This window comes from Pseudopipra pipra, chromosome 18, assembly GCF_036250125.1.
Source record: "Pseudopipra pipra isolate bDixPip1 chromosome 18, bDixPip1.hap1, whole genome shotgun sequence".
NCBI classification, from domain to species: Eukaryota; Metazoa; Chordata; class Aves; order Passeriformes; family Pipridae; genus Pseudopipra; species Pseudopipra pipra.
The window spans coordinates 1,377,204-1,393,147 of NC_087566.1; the positions used below are offsets into that span (position 1 = coordinate 1,377,204).

General features: G+C 52.9%; 1 protein-coding gene across 4 annotated transcripts in view; it reads right to left on the reverse strand.

Moving 5' to 3' along the window:
* The window catches only part of OSBP2 (oxysterol binding protein 2), a 105,933-nt gene extending 90,161 nt beyond the window's left edge, over window positions 1-15,772 (reverse strand). The window contains exons 1-2 of one of the 4 annotated variants that reach the window (XM_064674551.1): window positions 15,436-15,772; window positions 7,354-7,431 (exon numbers count right to left, since the gene is read on the reverse strand). In XM_064674551.1, coding sequence (XP_064530621.1) covers window positions 7,354-7,431; window positions 15,436-15,716 — 359 coding nt within the window. In that variant the 5' untranslated portion in view covers window positions 15,717-15,772. The remainder of the gene's footprint in view (window positions 1-7,353; window positions 7,432-15,435) is intronic. The other 3 variants (XM_064674553.1, XM_064674552.1, XM_064674554.1) reach the window with 3 other exon arrangements.
* Window positions 15,773-15,944: the final 172 nt, after the last annotated feature.

Below are 15,944 nucleotides of genomic sequence, written 5' to 3' on the forward strand. Positions count from 1 at the left end.
CTTGTCAGCTTTCAAACAACACTCAGTTATAGCACAGGATCTCCCCATGGATGAAATATTCCTTAGGGACAGATACCCAGATGTAGAATCTCTTGCTGTATGAAATATTCCCTAAGGATTTATATCCGGATGCAAAGCCCACACGGTTGCACGTATTTCTTCCGCTATTTTAAGGTACAGGAAGAAAGATGAAACTTCCCATTTAAAACCCAAACTGCTGCTTCTCAGCCCTTGTCTTTGGATTCCTCAGTTCAACAACTACTTTACTGCAGGTTTCTGTGCTGCTGGTTTCAGGTGTGTGCCCAGTGCAGGTTTGGGGAGAGGTTCCTTCAGTTCCATCTTCTCCCCGAACAGGACGTGCAGCTGCCTCTGCTCAAGGCAAACACCCAATGTCAGCCAACACCAGCAACTTCTGTGGCCTCCTGAGACCACCCAGATCTCTATTCCGTGACAAACCCGTGCTCAGCTCTACAATCAGCATATCCCAGGTCTGGGAGCAGTTACCAGCCTTGTGGAACACATTCCAGGGGCCAGGAAATTGCCACTTGAGTCTGAGCAGAAAGGAGCATGACCTTGAATACTGCAAGAGAGACTAATGCACACAAGGTGCCTCCACGACCTTCATTACCCAGGAAATGATCAGCTGATCCTTGGAGGACGTGCTCCTGAGGAGTGAGGAGGTCAGCAGTCCTGAACAGCAGGTTTTCCAGAGGGCAAATGAGAGCAGCACAGCGAGCTGTGTCGGCAGTGTGACTGCGAGGGGCAGCGTGGCACAGTGTAAGACCTTCCCCATCCCTTATGGCACAACCAAAAACATAAAAAAGCACTGGCAGCTGGCATTCCAGCCACTGCAGATGCCAAGAGCTTTATTTAAAATAGAAATTGAGAGTTAACTGCTTACTGGGATTGGGACTAATGGTGCTCCTGGATCAAACACTGCAGACACTCAAGTGACCTTGGCCAACAACTCTGGGACAGACCTGGCACATCTCAGCTGCTTCCCTGTGAGACTGAGTGCCCTTCAGCACTGTGTGCCTGTTGCAGTGACAGGGCACAGGGAATAGCTTCCCACTGCCAGAGGGCAGGGAGAGATGGGAGACTGGGAAGGAATTGTTGGCTGTGAGGGTGGGGAGGCCCTGGCACAGGTTGCCCAGAGAAGCTGTGGCTGCCCCTGGATCCTTGGAAGTGTCCAAGGCCAGGTTGGACAGGGCTTGGAGTAACCTGGGCTAGTGGGAGGTGTTCCTGCCCATGGCAGGGGTGGGAATGAGATGGGCCTTAAGGTCCCTTCCCACCCAGACCATTCTGGGATTCTATAATCCAAGTAATGCCAATACTCTGCTCCGGGATCAGCGTTCAGGGGAGGTACCTTTTCTGCAAAAGTCCTACAGATACAGACTGTGGGTTACCAGGAACAGAGGAGTCAAACACACGGCCAAGAGGGAAAGCAAAGTCAGTGACCTTCCCCAGGGAGGGCTCTCACGAGCAGACAAGGACGAGTTACAGCCTTAACAAAATTTCCCAAGTGCTCAGCCCAGACTCTCGGTGTTATTTCAGTGCATTGTGTTGCAAGACAACATGTGTGGTGCAATGAGATGCTCGGTGGTTTTAGAGCAGCAACATTCCAGCTGTTTCAGCACAGTCCGAGTCCTGCCCTCCGCTCCCATCCCACCCCCTGCTCCTCTGGCTCCAGCCAAGCCAAGCCCTTGTCCTCCCAGCCAGCCCTTCACAGAACACCTCCCAACCTGCTCAGGACCAACCAGTTGCCATCCTACCCCTCTCCTTCACGCAGGGAAGGTTCAGCACTTCATCCCAAGTCACTCCCTTCCATTCCAGCAGCCACTCTGGGAAGCCAAGGGGCTTCCAAAGCAGCCTGCTGGACATGTACCACAAAGGGCAAACAAGCAAATCATGGTTTGGACTGGAAAGGATATTAAAGCTCATCCTGTTCCAGCCCCTGCCATGGGCAGGGACACCTCCCACCAGCCCAGGTTGCTCCAAGCCTCATCCAACCTGGCCTTGGACACTTCCAGAGATCCATGGGCAGTCACAGCTTCTCTGGGTAACCTGTGCCAGGGCCTCCCCACCCTCACAGGGAACAATTCCTTCCCAATATCCCATCAAACCCTGTCCTCTGGCAGTGGGAGGCCATGCCCTTTGGTCCTGTCCCTCCAGGCTCTTGCCCAAAGTCCCTTTCCAGCCTTCTCTTAAGCCATCTTTAGGGGTTTTTTTTGCACAAGCAAAACCCCGTTTTGCACATTGCTTGTCCAGACACCCCCCAGCCCACCCACCTGCTGGGGCTCCTGGGAAGCAGCAGGATTTGGCCAGCAGGTCCCAAAGCCCCAGTGCAGTTCCAGGCCCTGGTGCTTCACAGAGGACATGAAAACCTTGGGTCCCTGAGTGCCTGAGAGCTCTTGCCCAGCAGTTCCCGTCACAGGGACAGGGCTGGGAACGGGTTATTTTTAGCCCTCAGCCTCAGCAGAATCCATTTCTGTAGGAGCCGCATCCAACGCTCCCCTCCTCCAAACACCTCCTCCTCTGCCCCCCCAACAACTGCAACCCCAGAGTGCTGGGACACAACACAGGGCTCTGGTTGCTCCTCAGGACAAATTCCACCGGAGGAAGGAAGGAGAGAGGTAACAAGAGAGCAAACACACACACGCTGGGTGCTTTGCCAGCGCAGAGAAACGACAGGGAAAACAGGAGAAGCAGCAGACACTTGCCGTGTGCCTCAGCAGCTCTCCCTGCAGTGATCCACACTCCCAGTGGATCCCCAGACAGGGACAGATCCACCTGCAACAACAAACACCACAAGTTCAGCCAGCATCAGAAGGAAAACAGCTCTCCAGAGCTTTTCCACAGCGTTACGTTTGCTCCAGCCAACAGCAGGGAGATGAATGCTGGTCTGCAGCTTTAAACTTATATGTCACAGACCTTATACAAACATTCCTACAGACAGAAAAGGCCAAGCTGGGCCTAGAAGGACCCTCTGTATCCACATGCTCCTCAAAGTGACTCCAAGAAGTGGCTCATGTCCCCTCTGTCCAGCAGCTGCCAGGAAGGACCCCAAGCCCTGGGGTTGATCCCTCAGCCCAGCAAATTCTGCCATGGGAAGGATTCCATCAAAGGAGCCCAAAGCACTGCAGGATGGACATGGGAAGCATTCCCAGGGGAGAAGGAAGAGCCCAGCTGGGCTGCAGAGGAACACGGCACAGTGCTCAGCTGGTTTCCAGAGCAGAGCCACATGCAGGTGACAAATAAAGCTGTGTTCATCCTCCTCTTCCCTTCCCAGGATCCACCAGACTGTTTTCAAGCATGAAAACTCATCTTTCTTACTTTCTATACCCATTTTTATTTAAACCTTCAATTTTCTGTTTATTTTTTATTTTACCAGAGGTAAAAGGCAATGCTGGAAGACAGGACAGAAGCCAGGCCACTGCAGGGAATCAAATGGTCCCATATCAACATATTCCAGGAGCTGGACTTCAGTGATCCCTGTGGGTCCCTTCCAACACAGGATACTCCACGATTCTATGACATTAAGGAGCACACACCAGTGGAAAGCAGCACAGTGCCCTTTTTCCCAAGTAAGCAAGTGGGATCACATCAAATCCACGCTCACTTAAGCTAAGCTGTTCCGACTACAACACTTGCACATGGGAGCAGATTCTTTTTATAGAGACCTGGTGCAGCACAAACACATGGGACAAAGGGCTCACTGGATTTAACTTATTCCCTTTACAAGACAAACGGAAAGCAGCGGGAATATTTAAAGGATGGTGTCTTGAATGTGAAACAAAACTTTAATTCCCTCCATACCTATGAGGATGCCTCACTTCAGGACAATGCCTGTGGGATTACAGGCCACTTATTGTTGGTGTTTTAGCTACTTTACAAGTTCTTCTTCCTAAAATTACAGGAATTGTAAATCTTCATGGAAACAAACACTTTGGACCAAGTTCCCAACATTAAAAACACAATACATTAAGGCTGAGAGAATTGGGATTGTTCAGCCTGGAGAAGGGAAGACTCCAGGGAGAGCTGAGAGCCCCTTCCAGGGCCTAAAGGAGCTCCAGGAGAGCTGGAGAGGGACTGGGGACAAGGGATAGAGGGACAGGACACAGGGAATGGCTTCCCACTGCCAGAGGGCAGGGAGAGATGGGAGATTGGGAGAAAATTCCTCCCTGTGAGGGTGGGGAGGCCCTGGCACAGGTTGCCCAGAGAACCTGTGGCTGCCCCTGGATCCCTGGAAGTGTCCAAGGCCAAGTTGGACAGGGCTTGGAGCAACCTGGGCTAGTGGAAGGTGTCCCTGCCCATGGCAGGGGATGGAATGAGATGGGCTTTAAGGTCCCTTCCAACCCAAACCATTCCATGATCCCATGATTCAAGCTCATGCAGCTCCTCCAGCTGTTCCAGCCTCCAGCCTGACCCTGTGGAATGTCAGGCACAGCAGCCACGTGATGATCCCAGTGCTTCCTACAAACACATCACTGACTTCTTGCAGCATCCACAGGGATGTCTCCCTAAAGCTCTCAGTCTCCACTGCCAGCAGAATTTGACTCTGAAAACCACTCAGGCTGTTCAGGTTTTGTGCACTTGGAACTCAAATGTACAAATCCTGATGGAATCAGTCCTGTTCCCACAGCATGTGCTTCATGCTTGTAGCAGGGGGTGGCAGGTAACACATTAACCTGTAATAGCCCCAAAATGCAGAATATCAACTATGGGCAGCCTGAGATTTCACTCCTGTGCTGTGAAGAGACCCTAGGGCTGCAGATGTGCAGCAGAATTCATTCTAATCCAGTAATTGTGTGTGCTGGGACATGGAGCTGCAGCCTCTGCAGGTACTTACAAGTGACAATTCCTGGCTGGATGTCCGCAGGCTGGAAGGAGGGAAAAATGGGTTTGTTACAGGGCAAAAGGATTAATTTCTAGATCTCTGCAAGTCAACTTCCAAATTTAAAAGTAAACTTCCAAGCAGCCTGCATCCATAGTTTTTTCCACTAGAAGTCTTTATTGCTTTCCTTGTGGCGTAAAGGAAAGAAACAGAGAGGAAGAGGCAGATGCCTCACGCAGTGCATGCTCCATGTTTACTTACATAAAAATGCAGGTTCCTGGGAAAACAGTTCCAGGGCAGCACCCAGCTGGGACATCCCAGAGACTGCACAAGCAAAAAAATTAGGAAAATTCCTATCCTTCAGCTCCTAAGCCGACCCTACTCCTAAAAGGATCGGAAACCCAACTGGGTCTTTGCCTGCTCAAGTGTTCCAGCAAAACTGTATTTATTAGAAGCTTTAAGAGATAAAACTATGATAGAGCAGCAAAGCACAGCTTAATCCCATCCTAAGTTTGGCTTGCCAGTCCTCAGGCTGTCCCAGTGTCAGGAAGAAATCCTTCCCTCAATTTAGGGTGCCATGGAAGTGGGGAACTCTATGAACAGACACAGGGGCTCCAGGACAAGCCACAGACATGACACAGCTTTTCTTCACCCCCATCAGCATCCAGAGAGCTGAAGACAAACTTACTGTCAGAAACCAAACTACCACAGAATGGTACATGAAATGTGTCTGGAAGGCACCTCAGGAGGCCTCAGGTCCAGCCTCCTGCCCTGAGCATCTGCATCCAAATCAGGTTGCTCAGGACCCCATGTATCCACAGCTGGAATAGTCAAGAGTTCCCTCCAGACCCCAAGTGTTCAGCCCTCACTCCCAGCTAAACACGTTTCCATGTGTCCATGCAGGATTTCTCATGTGCTGGCACCAGCCCACTGCCTCCTCCTGAGAGAGCAGAGCCGGGCTCTGTCCTCTCACACCCTCATCACAGAGCTGTGGGTCTCCCCTCTCCTCCCCTGCTCCAAGCTGAGCACACCCACATCCCTTCTCCCCTCCAGCCTCACCCTGGGACCCCAGACCAGACCCAGGGCCCAGCCAGGGCACCCAGTGCTGAGCAGAGGGGACGGGCCCTTCCCTCGACACGCTGCACCTCTGCTGAGCAGCCAAAGCCACCACTGACCTCTGCTGACTCCTGGTCACCTTGTTTTTCCCAAGGGCCCTTCTGCAAAGCTGCTTCAAGCCAGGAACCCCAGAGCAGGGCTGGTGTTTGCCTCTGCTGAACATCACAGGGCTCCCACTATCCTGTTACTCCAGCCTGTCATGGTCCCTCTGAAATCCAGACTTGTGACCTCTCTGCTCCACTTGGCACCACCCACAGCCCGGCTGGGAGGGCACTCACCCGTTAATAATGACATTATACAGCAAACACTGTGACTAATGGAGTGGAATCATCACATCTACCAAAAACCAATCAAGTCATAGGTACTCCTAATCAGTCCCTGAGAGGAAATGGCTACTGGGAGCACAAACACCACACCAGCTTCCAAAGGGAGTCCCACAGCTCATGGCAAGACAATGAAAGTCCAGTTCTGTGTGGGAGTTCATAGTGCTGTGCATGATCAGTACAAGTTACACAGTATTATGATGATTGTCACCTTTATGCCATCACAAAATGACTTTTGGTTTGAGCACTCTCCTCCTTCTGCTTATAAAAATTCCATCCCAGGGAGCCCAAAGTAGCCTCTCCCACACACAGACCACAGAGACCCAACAGACAAGGAATGGCAAACACTGCTGGGATAAAATAAAGCCAGGGATTAGTCTCACCTCACCACACCCTATAAACCTGCAGTGCCTTTTGCTCTACAAGCTCTGTTGGGAAGCACCTCAGTGGTAACTTGGGAATGATAAACAGCATCCAGCATCAGGCACAGCAACCTGCAGGTTTGGAAACAGCAAAGCTGAGGTCTCACTCTTCCAAAAATACAGGATGGGGCTGCTGAACAACAAAGCCCTGACACCAGGCACATGGCACCACTTGAGGGCTCCCAGCCAGAGCCTCCAGAAAGGACTTCAAACCAAAGGCTGAAACTTTGGAATCACAGAATGTCCTGAGCTGGGAAGAGACCCATCATCCAGTCCAATTGGATCATCCAGTCCAACTCCTGGCCCTGCACAGACACCCCAATAATCCCACCCTGTCCCTCAGAGCGTTGTCCAAACCCTCCTGGAGCTCTGGCAGCCTTGGGGCTGTGCCCTGGGGAGCCTGGGCAGTGCCAACCAGCCTCTGGGGGAAGAACCTTTGGCTGAGATCCAACCTGAGCCTGCCCTGACACAACATCACTGACTCCTCATGAGCTGAGGGCACAGGTGACATCCCCACCTGCTGCATGGCAACTCCACATTTCTGTGACAAAAAGGTGTTTCTTTAATCCTGTGGTCTCCACTCCTGCACAGTCCTGGAAAGCAGGGGCATGTCCCAGTCACCCACGTCCATGCTGCAGCCAAATCCACCCAAACTCACCCCATCTTCCGAACTCGGACCGGAGTATTTTTCACACGCCTCCAAGAAGAGCCACCACTCCTGACAGTTGCAGAAGACCTGAAAAAAAAAGTTTGTGGAACCACCCCTGTGCATTTCACAGGGAAACAGAAACTTCAAAAATCATGAAGATTCCCAGAACTGGGGAATTAGTTGCCATGGATATTTGCTGCTGTGACAAATACTCTAATTCTGTGCTCGGGTGAGTGACAGGCACAAAGCACAAGTCAGCTGGGAACACCAACACGGAATAGCTGCAAACACGGCGGCACTCGCTGCCCCACGGCACTGGGAGGAGCCCTGAGGAAACAGAGCAATGGACCAGAACATATCACCAGCACCAGGAGGCCAAGGGACCTCCTAAAGGAGCTTTGCTCCCATCCAGGTCACCACTGCCAGCCCCTGTGTCACATCTGTGGCTGTGGCATGGGAAGGAGTTTGCTGTTCTTTAGGAGCCCGCCCAGCCACAGTGTTCAGGTGTCTGTGCCAACCAACCAGCCTGAACTGAGAGGATCTTACACACACCAGCAATACACAACCTGCAGGTCCCAAGGGCAACATTCTCCCGCTCTGTTTCTTATAAGGTTCCCAGCAGAAACCTGCTCTACCTATTAATAACAGCTTAAGAATCACTGCTCTGGGTTAAAGCAGGAAAAGAGAAAGGCACAGACTCCTACCCCCCATATTTACCCCCACATGCACTGCAGAAGCTGCTTTAACCAGCCACGCGTGCCCAGACAGTGCTCTCATCCAAAAGATTTGGAGAATTAAGACTATTTTTAGGGAATGAAGGACCTCCCCCTGAGTCACCACAGGGACATACATCTATCCAGTCATGATTCAAAACAGAAATAGCCTTGAAGAGTTAGATAAAGATAAAAAAAACCAGCAGAGTGAATAGAAACACAGTTTGGCCTGGCAGGGTGTGAAAGGAAGGGCAGTTGGATGCAGGGAAAACACAGGTGACAAGGGGTTGTGACACAGGGTTTGTGACACAATGGTGCTGACACGGCAGCAGCTCCACCACTGCCCGTGTCAGCGCCCAGAGCTGCGGGACAACCTGTGAGCAGCTCCAAGCCCAGCCATGTCACACCCCAGCAGCACCACCGGGGGACAGCAGGAGGCCAGGCCGGGTCACGGCACAAGCCAGGGACAAACCAGCACTGCCAGGAGCCCGGGGAGGTGAATCCCAAGTGGCTGGCACGGGACCAAGGAGGAGATTTGCTCTGATTTGTTCTGCTCTGGGCGCGGGGCTGTCAGTGCCACAGTCCCACGCTTCCCATCTGCATGTTTAATTCCGCCGCTGATCCCTTGGCAGCCCGAGGGCTCAGCCCGGCCCTGTGAGTCAGCAATCACTGCCCCAGCACCACGGCACAGCCGGCTCTGCTCTCCTCCTCCAGCTCTGCCTGCCCAGCCCGCAGCCGGCACACACAGGAATATTATGTCATTAATTATTAAACGAGCTTTTTGAGCAAAACCAAACAAAGGCTGATGTAAAGTGTAGGAAAGATCCCTGCCAACGTGCTGTAGGAATGATTATGATAATTGAATGGCATAATAAGGGTCTGAAGGGATATTTAACACCTCCAGTTAGCTCAGGTTTGGAAGAACTATCCTATTTAGGGATAAATCTCCAGGATGCTGCCTGCTCTCCTGACAACTCACATTTCAGGGTGAGCTGTGGGCCATCAGCACTAGAGCTGAACAGACCTACAGGGAGAAAAGGGCTCTGATATCACTGATAACACTTCAGTTACCTAATATTACCAGGGTGGGTTACCCAGCTACAACAATTGATACACAAGCACAAACAATACAGAGAAGCTCAACAGTCTGACCTGCTGCACAGGTAAGGAGTGTCCATGTTGTTCAGAGATGAGTTACAGAGCTTGCTGCACTGGTTGAAAACTCCTGTTTGGGAGGAAATCAAGCAGGATACAAGGGATATTACAGGGGAAAGCACAGCAGGTTCCTCACATTACTCCTGACAAGAAAGATCAGCTCCTTCCCCGGTGACTCACTGTGGACACAGAGGATGACAGGCCGTGCAAGCACCAACTTAAACCTGTAACTGGAGCGAGTCAGGCTGGAGCTGAATACATATTTCCCTGGAAAAAGACAGGGAGAGGAGCTACAGCCAAGAGGCGGGTGATGGCAGTCACCTCTGGAGCCAAAGAGAGCTCCTGGAGCACTCGGCAGCACCGCCGGCAGCACACGGACCGAGGGCTGGAGAGAGCTATCCAGGGCTGAGCACAGCCTTGGATGTCCTGAGGCACAGATAGCCCACTCCAACCTCTGCTCCTAAAGGTCAGCACAGCCCTGGATGTCCCAGAGCAGGGCCAGCCCACTCCAAAGGCAAGCTGAAAAAGGCAGAGCTGAGGCAGCTCCAGCACCCCATGGGAGAGACACAGGGCTGGGCAGTGACCCCTGCTCTTGACAGGGACAGCAGAGGGGCACCGACACCCACGTGTGCTCCAGCAATGGAAGCTGGGACAACTGAGACCAGAAATGGGTGCCAGGCACCTCACCCTGGTGATGACCTGAGCAGTTGAGCCCATGAACACACTTCACACCTGCAACCTGCTCCAGGAGGGAAAACTGTAGTGTGAGCAACACGACTGACCTTGAGACAGCAACACAGGCTGCTGCTGTTCCACAAGAACAGCAGTGCTCTGCCCCTCTCAAAGTTTAGTTCTGCACAAGACAAGCCAGTTATTTCTGCTACGATTTCATCAAATGAAGCACTTGGGCCAGTACAGAGTCACAGAAATCCAGAACGGTTTGGGCTGAAAGGGACTTTTAAAGCTCATCCCATCCCACCCCCTGCCATGGGCAGGAACACCTTACACTAGCCCAGGTTGCTCCAAGCCCCTTCCAACCTTGCCATCCCTTCCAGGGATGGAACAAATCAATCAACTATACTTGATTTAAGATGACAGGGGTAGAAATAAAGCATCAACAGAGTTCACAGCTCTCGTTGCAGTTTGCAGCCAGCAAACAGAACCAGGCAGCAGCTGTAAAACCCCTCACACAGCACCAGTAACCAGGCCATGATAGAAACATCCTTAAGGACAAGATCCATGTCTGACACCCTCCTGCAGCATCAGCAGTAGCTGCTGTTTGGAGTCAAGTGATGCCAACTCCCTCCACAGCACCATCCTGGGAGCAGAGCAATCCAGGCTGGAAGCAGCAGCCCAAAGAGCATCACTGCCCTCGCCCCACAGCACCCCCGGAATGCCACACGGACATGCCATGTCCCCAGGAGCTGTGCCAGCACCCTGTCCCCAGGGACATAGCACAGGGAGGAGCTGCCTCCAGCGTGGGCAAATAATGAACAAGGAGCAACAGCAAAGCACCATATGGATGCAGCAAGTGCCATGGGAAAACAAGATGACTGGGAACACCAATTATTAATCACTGTTTAAAAACAAGGAGCTCAAAGTCACCAGGAGCTCCAGGGCTCTCCTGGAAACCTGCATACTCCAGCACCCAAGGGTGACAAACACTCCAGGACTTGTCTGCAGAGAGAGGAGGTGTTACAAAAATCATTCTAGGAGACTGTATTGCCTCATTTTATTATGTATAAGCTAAATATAAGGAAACATTTCTCCCCCAAGGTTGGTCCAACACTGGAAGAGGGCCGTGGAGAGGCTCTGCAATCTCGTACCTTGTTGATATCAGGGTCTGGAGCAGCAGGAGGGGCTGAGGGAGCTGGGGGGGCTCAGCCTGGAGAAAAGGAGGCTCAGGGGGGACCTTCTGGCTCTGCAACTCCCTGACAGGAGGGGGGAGCCGGGGGGGGGGGTCGGGCTCTGCTCCCAGGGAACAAGGGACAGGAGGAGAGGGAACGGCCTCCAGCTGTGCCAGGGGAGGGGCAGGTTGGGTATTGGAAAATTTCTTAATAGAAAGGGTTGTCCAGCCCTGGCACAGCTGCCCATGCCAGGGCTGGAATAACCTTCCCTGGAGGGATTTAAAAGCTGTGTGCATGTGCCACTTGAGGACACGGGTTAGTGGTGGCCTTGGTAGTGCTGGTTGGACTCGAAGATCTCAGAGGGGTTTGCCAACCCAAATGACTCTGTGATTCTGTGACATCCAAACCTCAGCAGCCCAAGGTCCTGAGCAACCTCACTGGGAGGCCCTACATGGAACAGGCTCTGGATTAGAGGTTCCAAGGTCTCTTCTGGAAGCCCCCAGTTCCCTCCAGGTCTCTTCTATCAGCAGCAGCTTTCAAGCTGAACTCCTCACCTCAGCTTTCAGTGGAGTCTCAGCACGAGAAGCAAGAAAAACCCCTCTGGGTTGTGTTCAAGCCCTTTACAATGCCAGCCAAGAGTTAATTGCTGGATAAACAGAGCTGGTGAATGCTGCTCTGGGAAACAGCTTTTCCAGGGAAATGAGCTGCAGGATAAAACCCAGACAAGACAGCTGAACCGCCCCAGGCACCCAGCACTGCTCTAAGAGCAGAACCATGAGGGGAGTTAATGCTGCTCACTGGAGAAGCCTTTCACTCCACAACAATGACCACATCACACAGCACGACATGGTTTTCCCCTCTCCATTTGCCACTGCTTTTGTTGTTCCATCCTGTGCCCATAAAAAGCACTGCTAGGGGCTCTTCAGACACCCAACCCACAGGTAACCAGCTGCAGAGCAACCCACAGAGGAGCCAACACGAAACCTGAGCCCCTGAAAGGTGAGAAAGCTGCTGGGAGAACAGACACTCATCGCATCGATGATCACATGAGCCAATCCTTGATGAGTTAATACTCACCTGAAGATCCTCTCTAATCTCCTTGAAAACACTTATCTGTTCAAGGTGATTAGATTCTCCCATACAGAGCCGCTAATTATAGATAATGATAAATCTGAGTGGCAGAGGAGTTCAGAGAGGGAGTTTGGATCATTAGCAAGTCAAGCAGACGAGTTGTGCCATCCCCAAACTGCCCTCCCACACCAGCATCACTGCTGATTTCCAAATCAGCCAGAAAACTCGGTCAAAAACCAACCTAAGAGGGGCCATCAACGCAATTAAAATGGTCCAACTATCTAGGAGCTTTCTAAATCCACACACCTCACTCCAGAGGAGGGTTCTGCACAGGAAGCCTGCAAGAATTCCTCAGCTGTTATTTTCCACAGGTTTAGAGTACACACAAAGCAAAAGCAAAAGCACATGAAGCTTTGCTGGCAGCAAGACCTGATGTCTTCATTGATGTAGCAAAGATACAGGAGGCTTTAAATACTCCAGTGGGGGAAAAGAGAAACTTTAATTTGGCAAACTGTCCCTGTGAAACCAATGGGGCAGCAAAGAGGCATCACACCTGGCTGCTGGAGCAAACCACACAGAGCAGCTCCCAAAGGATGGCACAGAGCCCACCCACACGCAGGCATGACCAGATCCCCAGGGAACACCCAGGATTTCAAGAGCTCAGCTCTACAAACAAAAGTCCTACCAGGAATCACCAGGAATCACAGGCAACAAGACAGGCTGGGGTTTAAAGCTAAAGAGCGAACGGCAGGAAATCCAAATGGAACAAAAAGCTCCAATCTGGAACAAAATCAATCCACACAAGGAGGTAGCTTCCCTAGTCTGGATGATTTTAGAGCACAAGCAAAGTGAAGTTTCTATGAGGCTACTCCTGAGCAGCCAGCAGCTAAATCAGGTGGGTTGTGCAGCCAAACTCCAGCTACCAAGGTGACAAAACAAGGAGAGTGCAGCAGTTCACCTGCAAGGGCACAAAAGGACACTTCTGGCATGGACCTGCCGAGCTGGGAAGGACACAAAGAGCCAGCAGAAAGCAAGACCTGTGGCTCACAGAATGCCAGAAACCTTTACAGAATATATATAAATATAGATATATCCTCTTGTCAGTGAAACAGGCAGCAGTCCCTGTCCTGCCCGGGCTGTCTGCTCACAGGGAAGGTCAGTGAAAACACTGAAGCTGCCTCAGTCCTGACAGTGACCTGGAAGTTATATCAGAACAAAACTGCCAGTTTTTACCCCAGACTGTCTCCCAGGAGCACTCTGAGATGGGCAATTCCAGCTGACACAGCCACTATTCCAGAGCACTGGGTTTGAAGAGTATCATGGAGGTTTTTCTCCATTTAAGAAAGATTTCACCACGTGTTCTGCACTGTATTTTTGTACTCCTGACTCACAACCAAATTAATTCAGTTGTCATCAAGCCCAGCAATGAAAAGAAGCACAAAACCCTCCAGCATCCCTGGAGCAGCTGCTGCAGGTCTGCCCTGCCTGAAAGCTCCACAAAGTTTCAACTCCTTCACATGCTGCTCAGAATAATTTCCTTGGGTGTTTCTGTTTGGTGTTTCAGCCTAAAACAGATCAAATTGTCTTAAAATAAACCCGGTTGTTCCCATCTAAAATAATGCTGTTGAAGAAAACCACTTGTTTGCTCATGACAGACTTGGCATCAAAACAGAAAAATAATATTCTGACATGTTTATAAGTGGAGCATTAACTCCAACAGCCTTTTGGAGCCACACAGCTCTGGGGGGCGGATCTGGGGCAGAGTTAAAACATTCCAGAAAGGATTACAAGCAAATTAGCTGAATTACTGGGAGGTAACTTCATTTTTGTGGGGATGTTTTTGCTTGGCTTAAGTTCTTGAGGAGTTTCAAACAATTCCAAGTAGATAAACACATCACTGAACTTCTACCCTGTTACCTGCCACGGTCTGACCCCAGGTTCCAGATGCTTCTTAGAGCTGGAGGAGTTTATAGTCACACCTGACAGGGAGCTGAAGCTCTGGGATCTGCTTCAGGCTACGTGTCAGCAGCTGGAGCAGAGAGGAAATCAGCTGATGAACTTTGTGTCGGGAGGAAAAACAGCTCTGGTGTAGCCTTTACAGAGAATTCCTCTCTCAGAGGGTTTGGCACTTTAAAGACTTATTCTTTATAAAGCTCAACCATCTTCAATATCTGAGATTGCTTCTGTGTCCTGAAGTACAGCCAACATCTGTTCCACAATACTGAAGGTGACAGAGCATTTGTGTTCCAAGTGACAAGAATAAACATGATCCAAACCACAGAGTGGTTTGGGTTGGAAGGGACCTTAAACCTCACATCATTCCACCCCCTGCCACGGGCAGGGACACCTTCCTAAAGGATAAAAACACCAACATCCACGTTTGTGTTTTCAGCACTGAGCTGAGACACAAAGCACAAGAGAATCTCCAGGGATGACATCACTTTGGATCCCAGCTCGCAGCCTCGGGGTGTCTGACACGCTCCTCGCTGAGCCCACAGCCCGTCTGACAGCACAGAGAGCCAGGCTGGAATCTCTGCCGAGTGCTGGAGCTTCCCTCCTTCCCCCAGGAACACAGCCTGAGCCCGGGCTGCCTTCCCAGGCACAACACCCCATCCCAGGCACAACACCCCATCCCAGGCACAACACCCCATCCCAGGCACAACACCCCATCCCAGGCACAACACCCCATCCCAGGCACAACACCCCATCCCAGGCACAACACCCCATCCCAGGCACAACACCCCATCCCAGGCACAACCTCCCATCCCAGGCACAACACCCCATCCCAGGCACAACCTCCCAGCCCGGGCACAACACCCCAGCCCGGGCACAACACCCCAGCCCGGGCACAACACCCCAGCCCGGGCACAACCCCCCAGCCCGGGCACAACACCCCAGCCCGGGCACAACCCCCCAGCCCAGCCCATCCTTCCCCGGCCGCCGCAGCGCTCGCAGCGACAGGCACGGCCGGGACAAGGATCCCCATGCTCTGGCATCCTGCCTGGCAGGGAACCAGCAGCAGGAGCAGGTTGCACAGCACAGGGACAGTGGTTTCGGGTTGTTCTGCTGGAAGGTTTGTTCAGTCCGGGCAGTTCCAGCAGCTGGAGCTGCAGCAGGAGGAAGGGAGGGATGGATGGATGGGAGACCCACGGGCAGCCGGTCTCGGGGGGACTCGCACTGTACTATGGCTCTGGAAGACCAAAACCCGCCTGTGGCCTTGGCAGAGGCAAAAAAACCCGAACGGAGTAACACGCAGCGATTGTGGCCGCGCGGCAGCGCAGCCCCCGCGGCCCCTGCCCCGGTACCTGTAGTAGCTGAGCAGCCCGTTGCTGAGCACGAACCAGCGGCGCTGGTAGCCCTTCAGGTAGTTGGTCCACTTAAAGAGCCACCCCTTGTAGGTGTCGGAGCCCGGGGGGGCGGCGGGCGGACCCCCCGCCGGACCCCCCCCTCCTCCTCCTCCGCCGCCGCGGCCGCCCGGCTCGCTGCTCATGGCCGGCAGCTCGTGGCAGGCCAGGCAGGGCACGGCGCTGAGGAGCGAGACCAGCCCGCGGGTGCCGCCGGCGCAGAGCGCGGCCGCCTTCCCCATAGACCCGCGGGGCCCGGCCGAGCTCCGCCGCTCGCGGGGCCGCCCCGGCCCGTCCGCGCCGACCGGGGGCGGCGCCGCCGCCACGTGACCGCGGGGGGGGCGGACGGGGGGACCGGGGGGGCGGTGGCGGCGCGCGCCCCCCGGCGGCGGGGCGGGAACGGCCCCTCAGCCCCCCCCGCCATTTTGGCCCCCCGCCGCCATTTCGTGCCGGGGGAGTGGGGAGGGGAT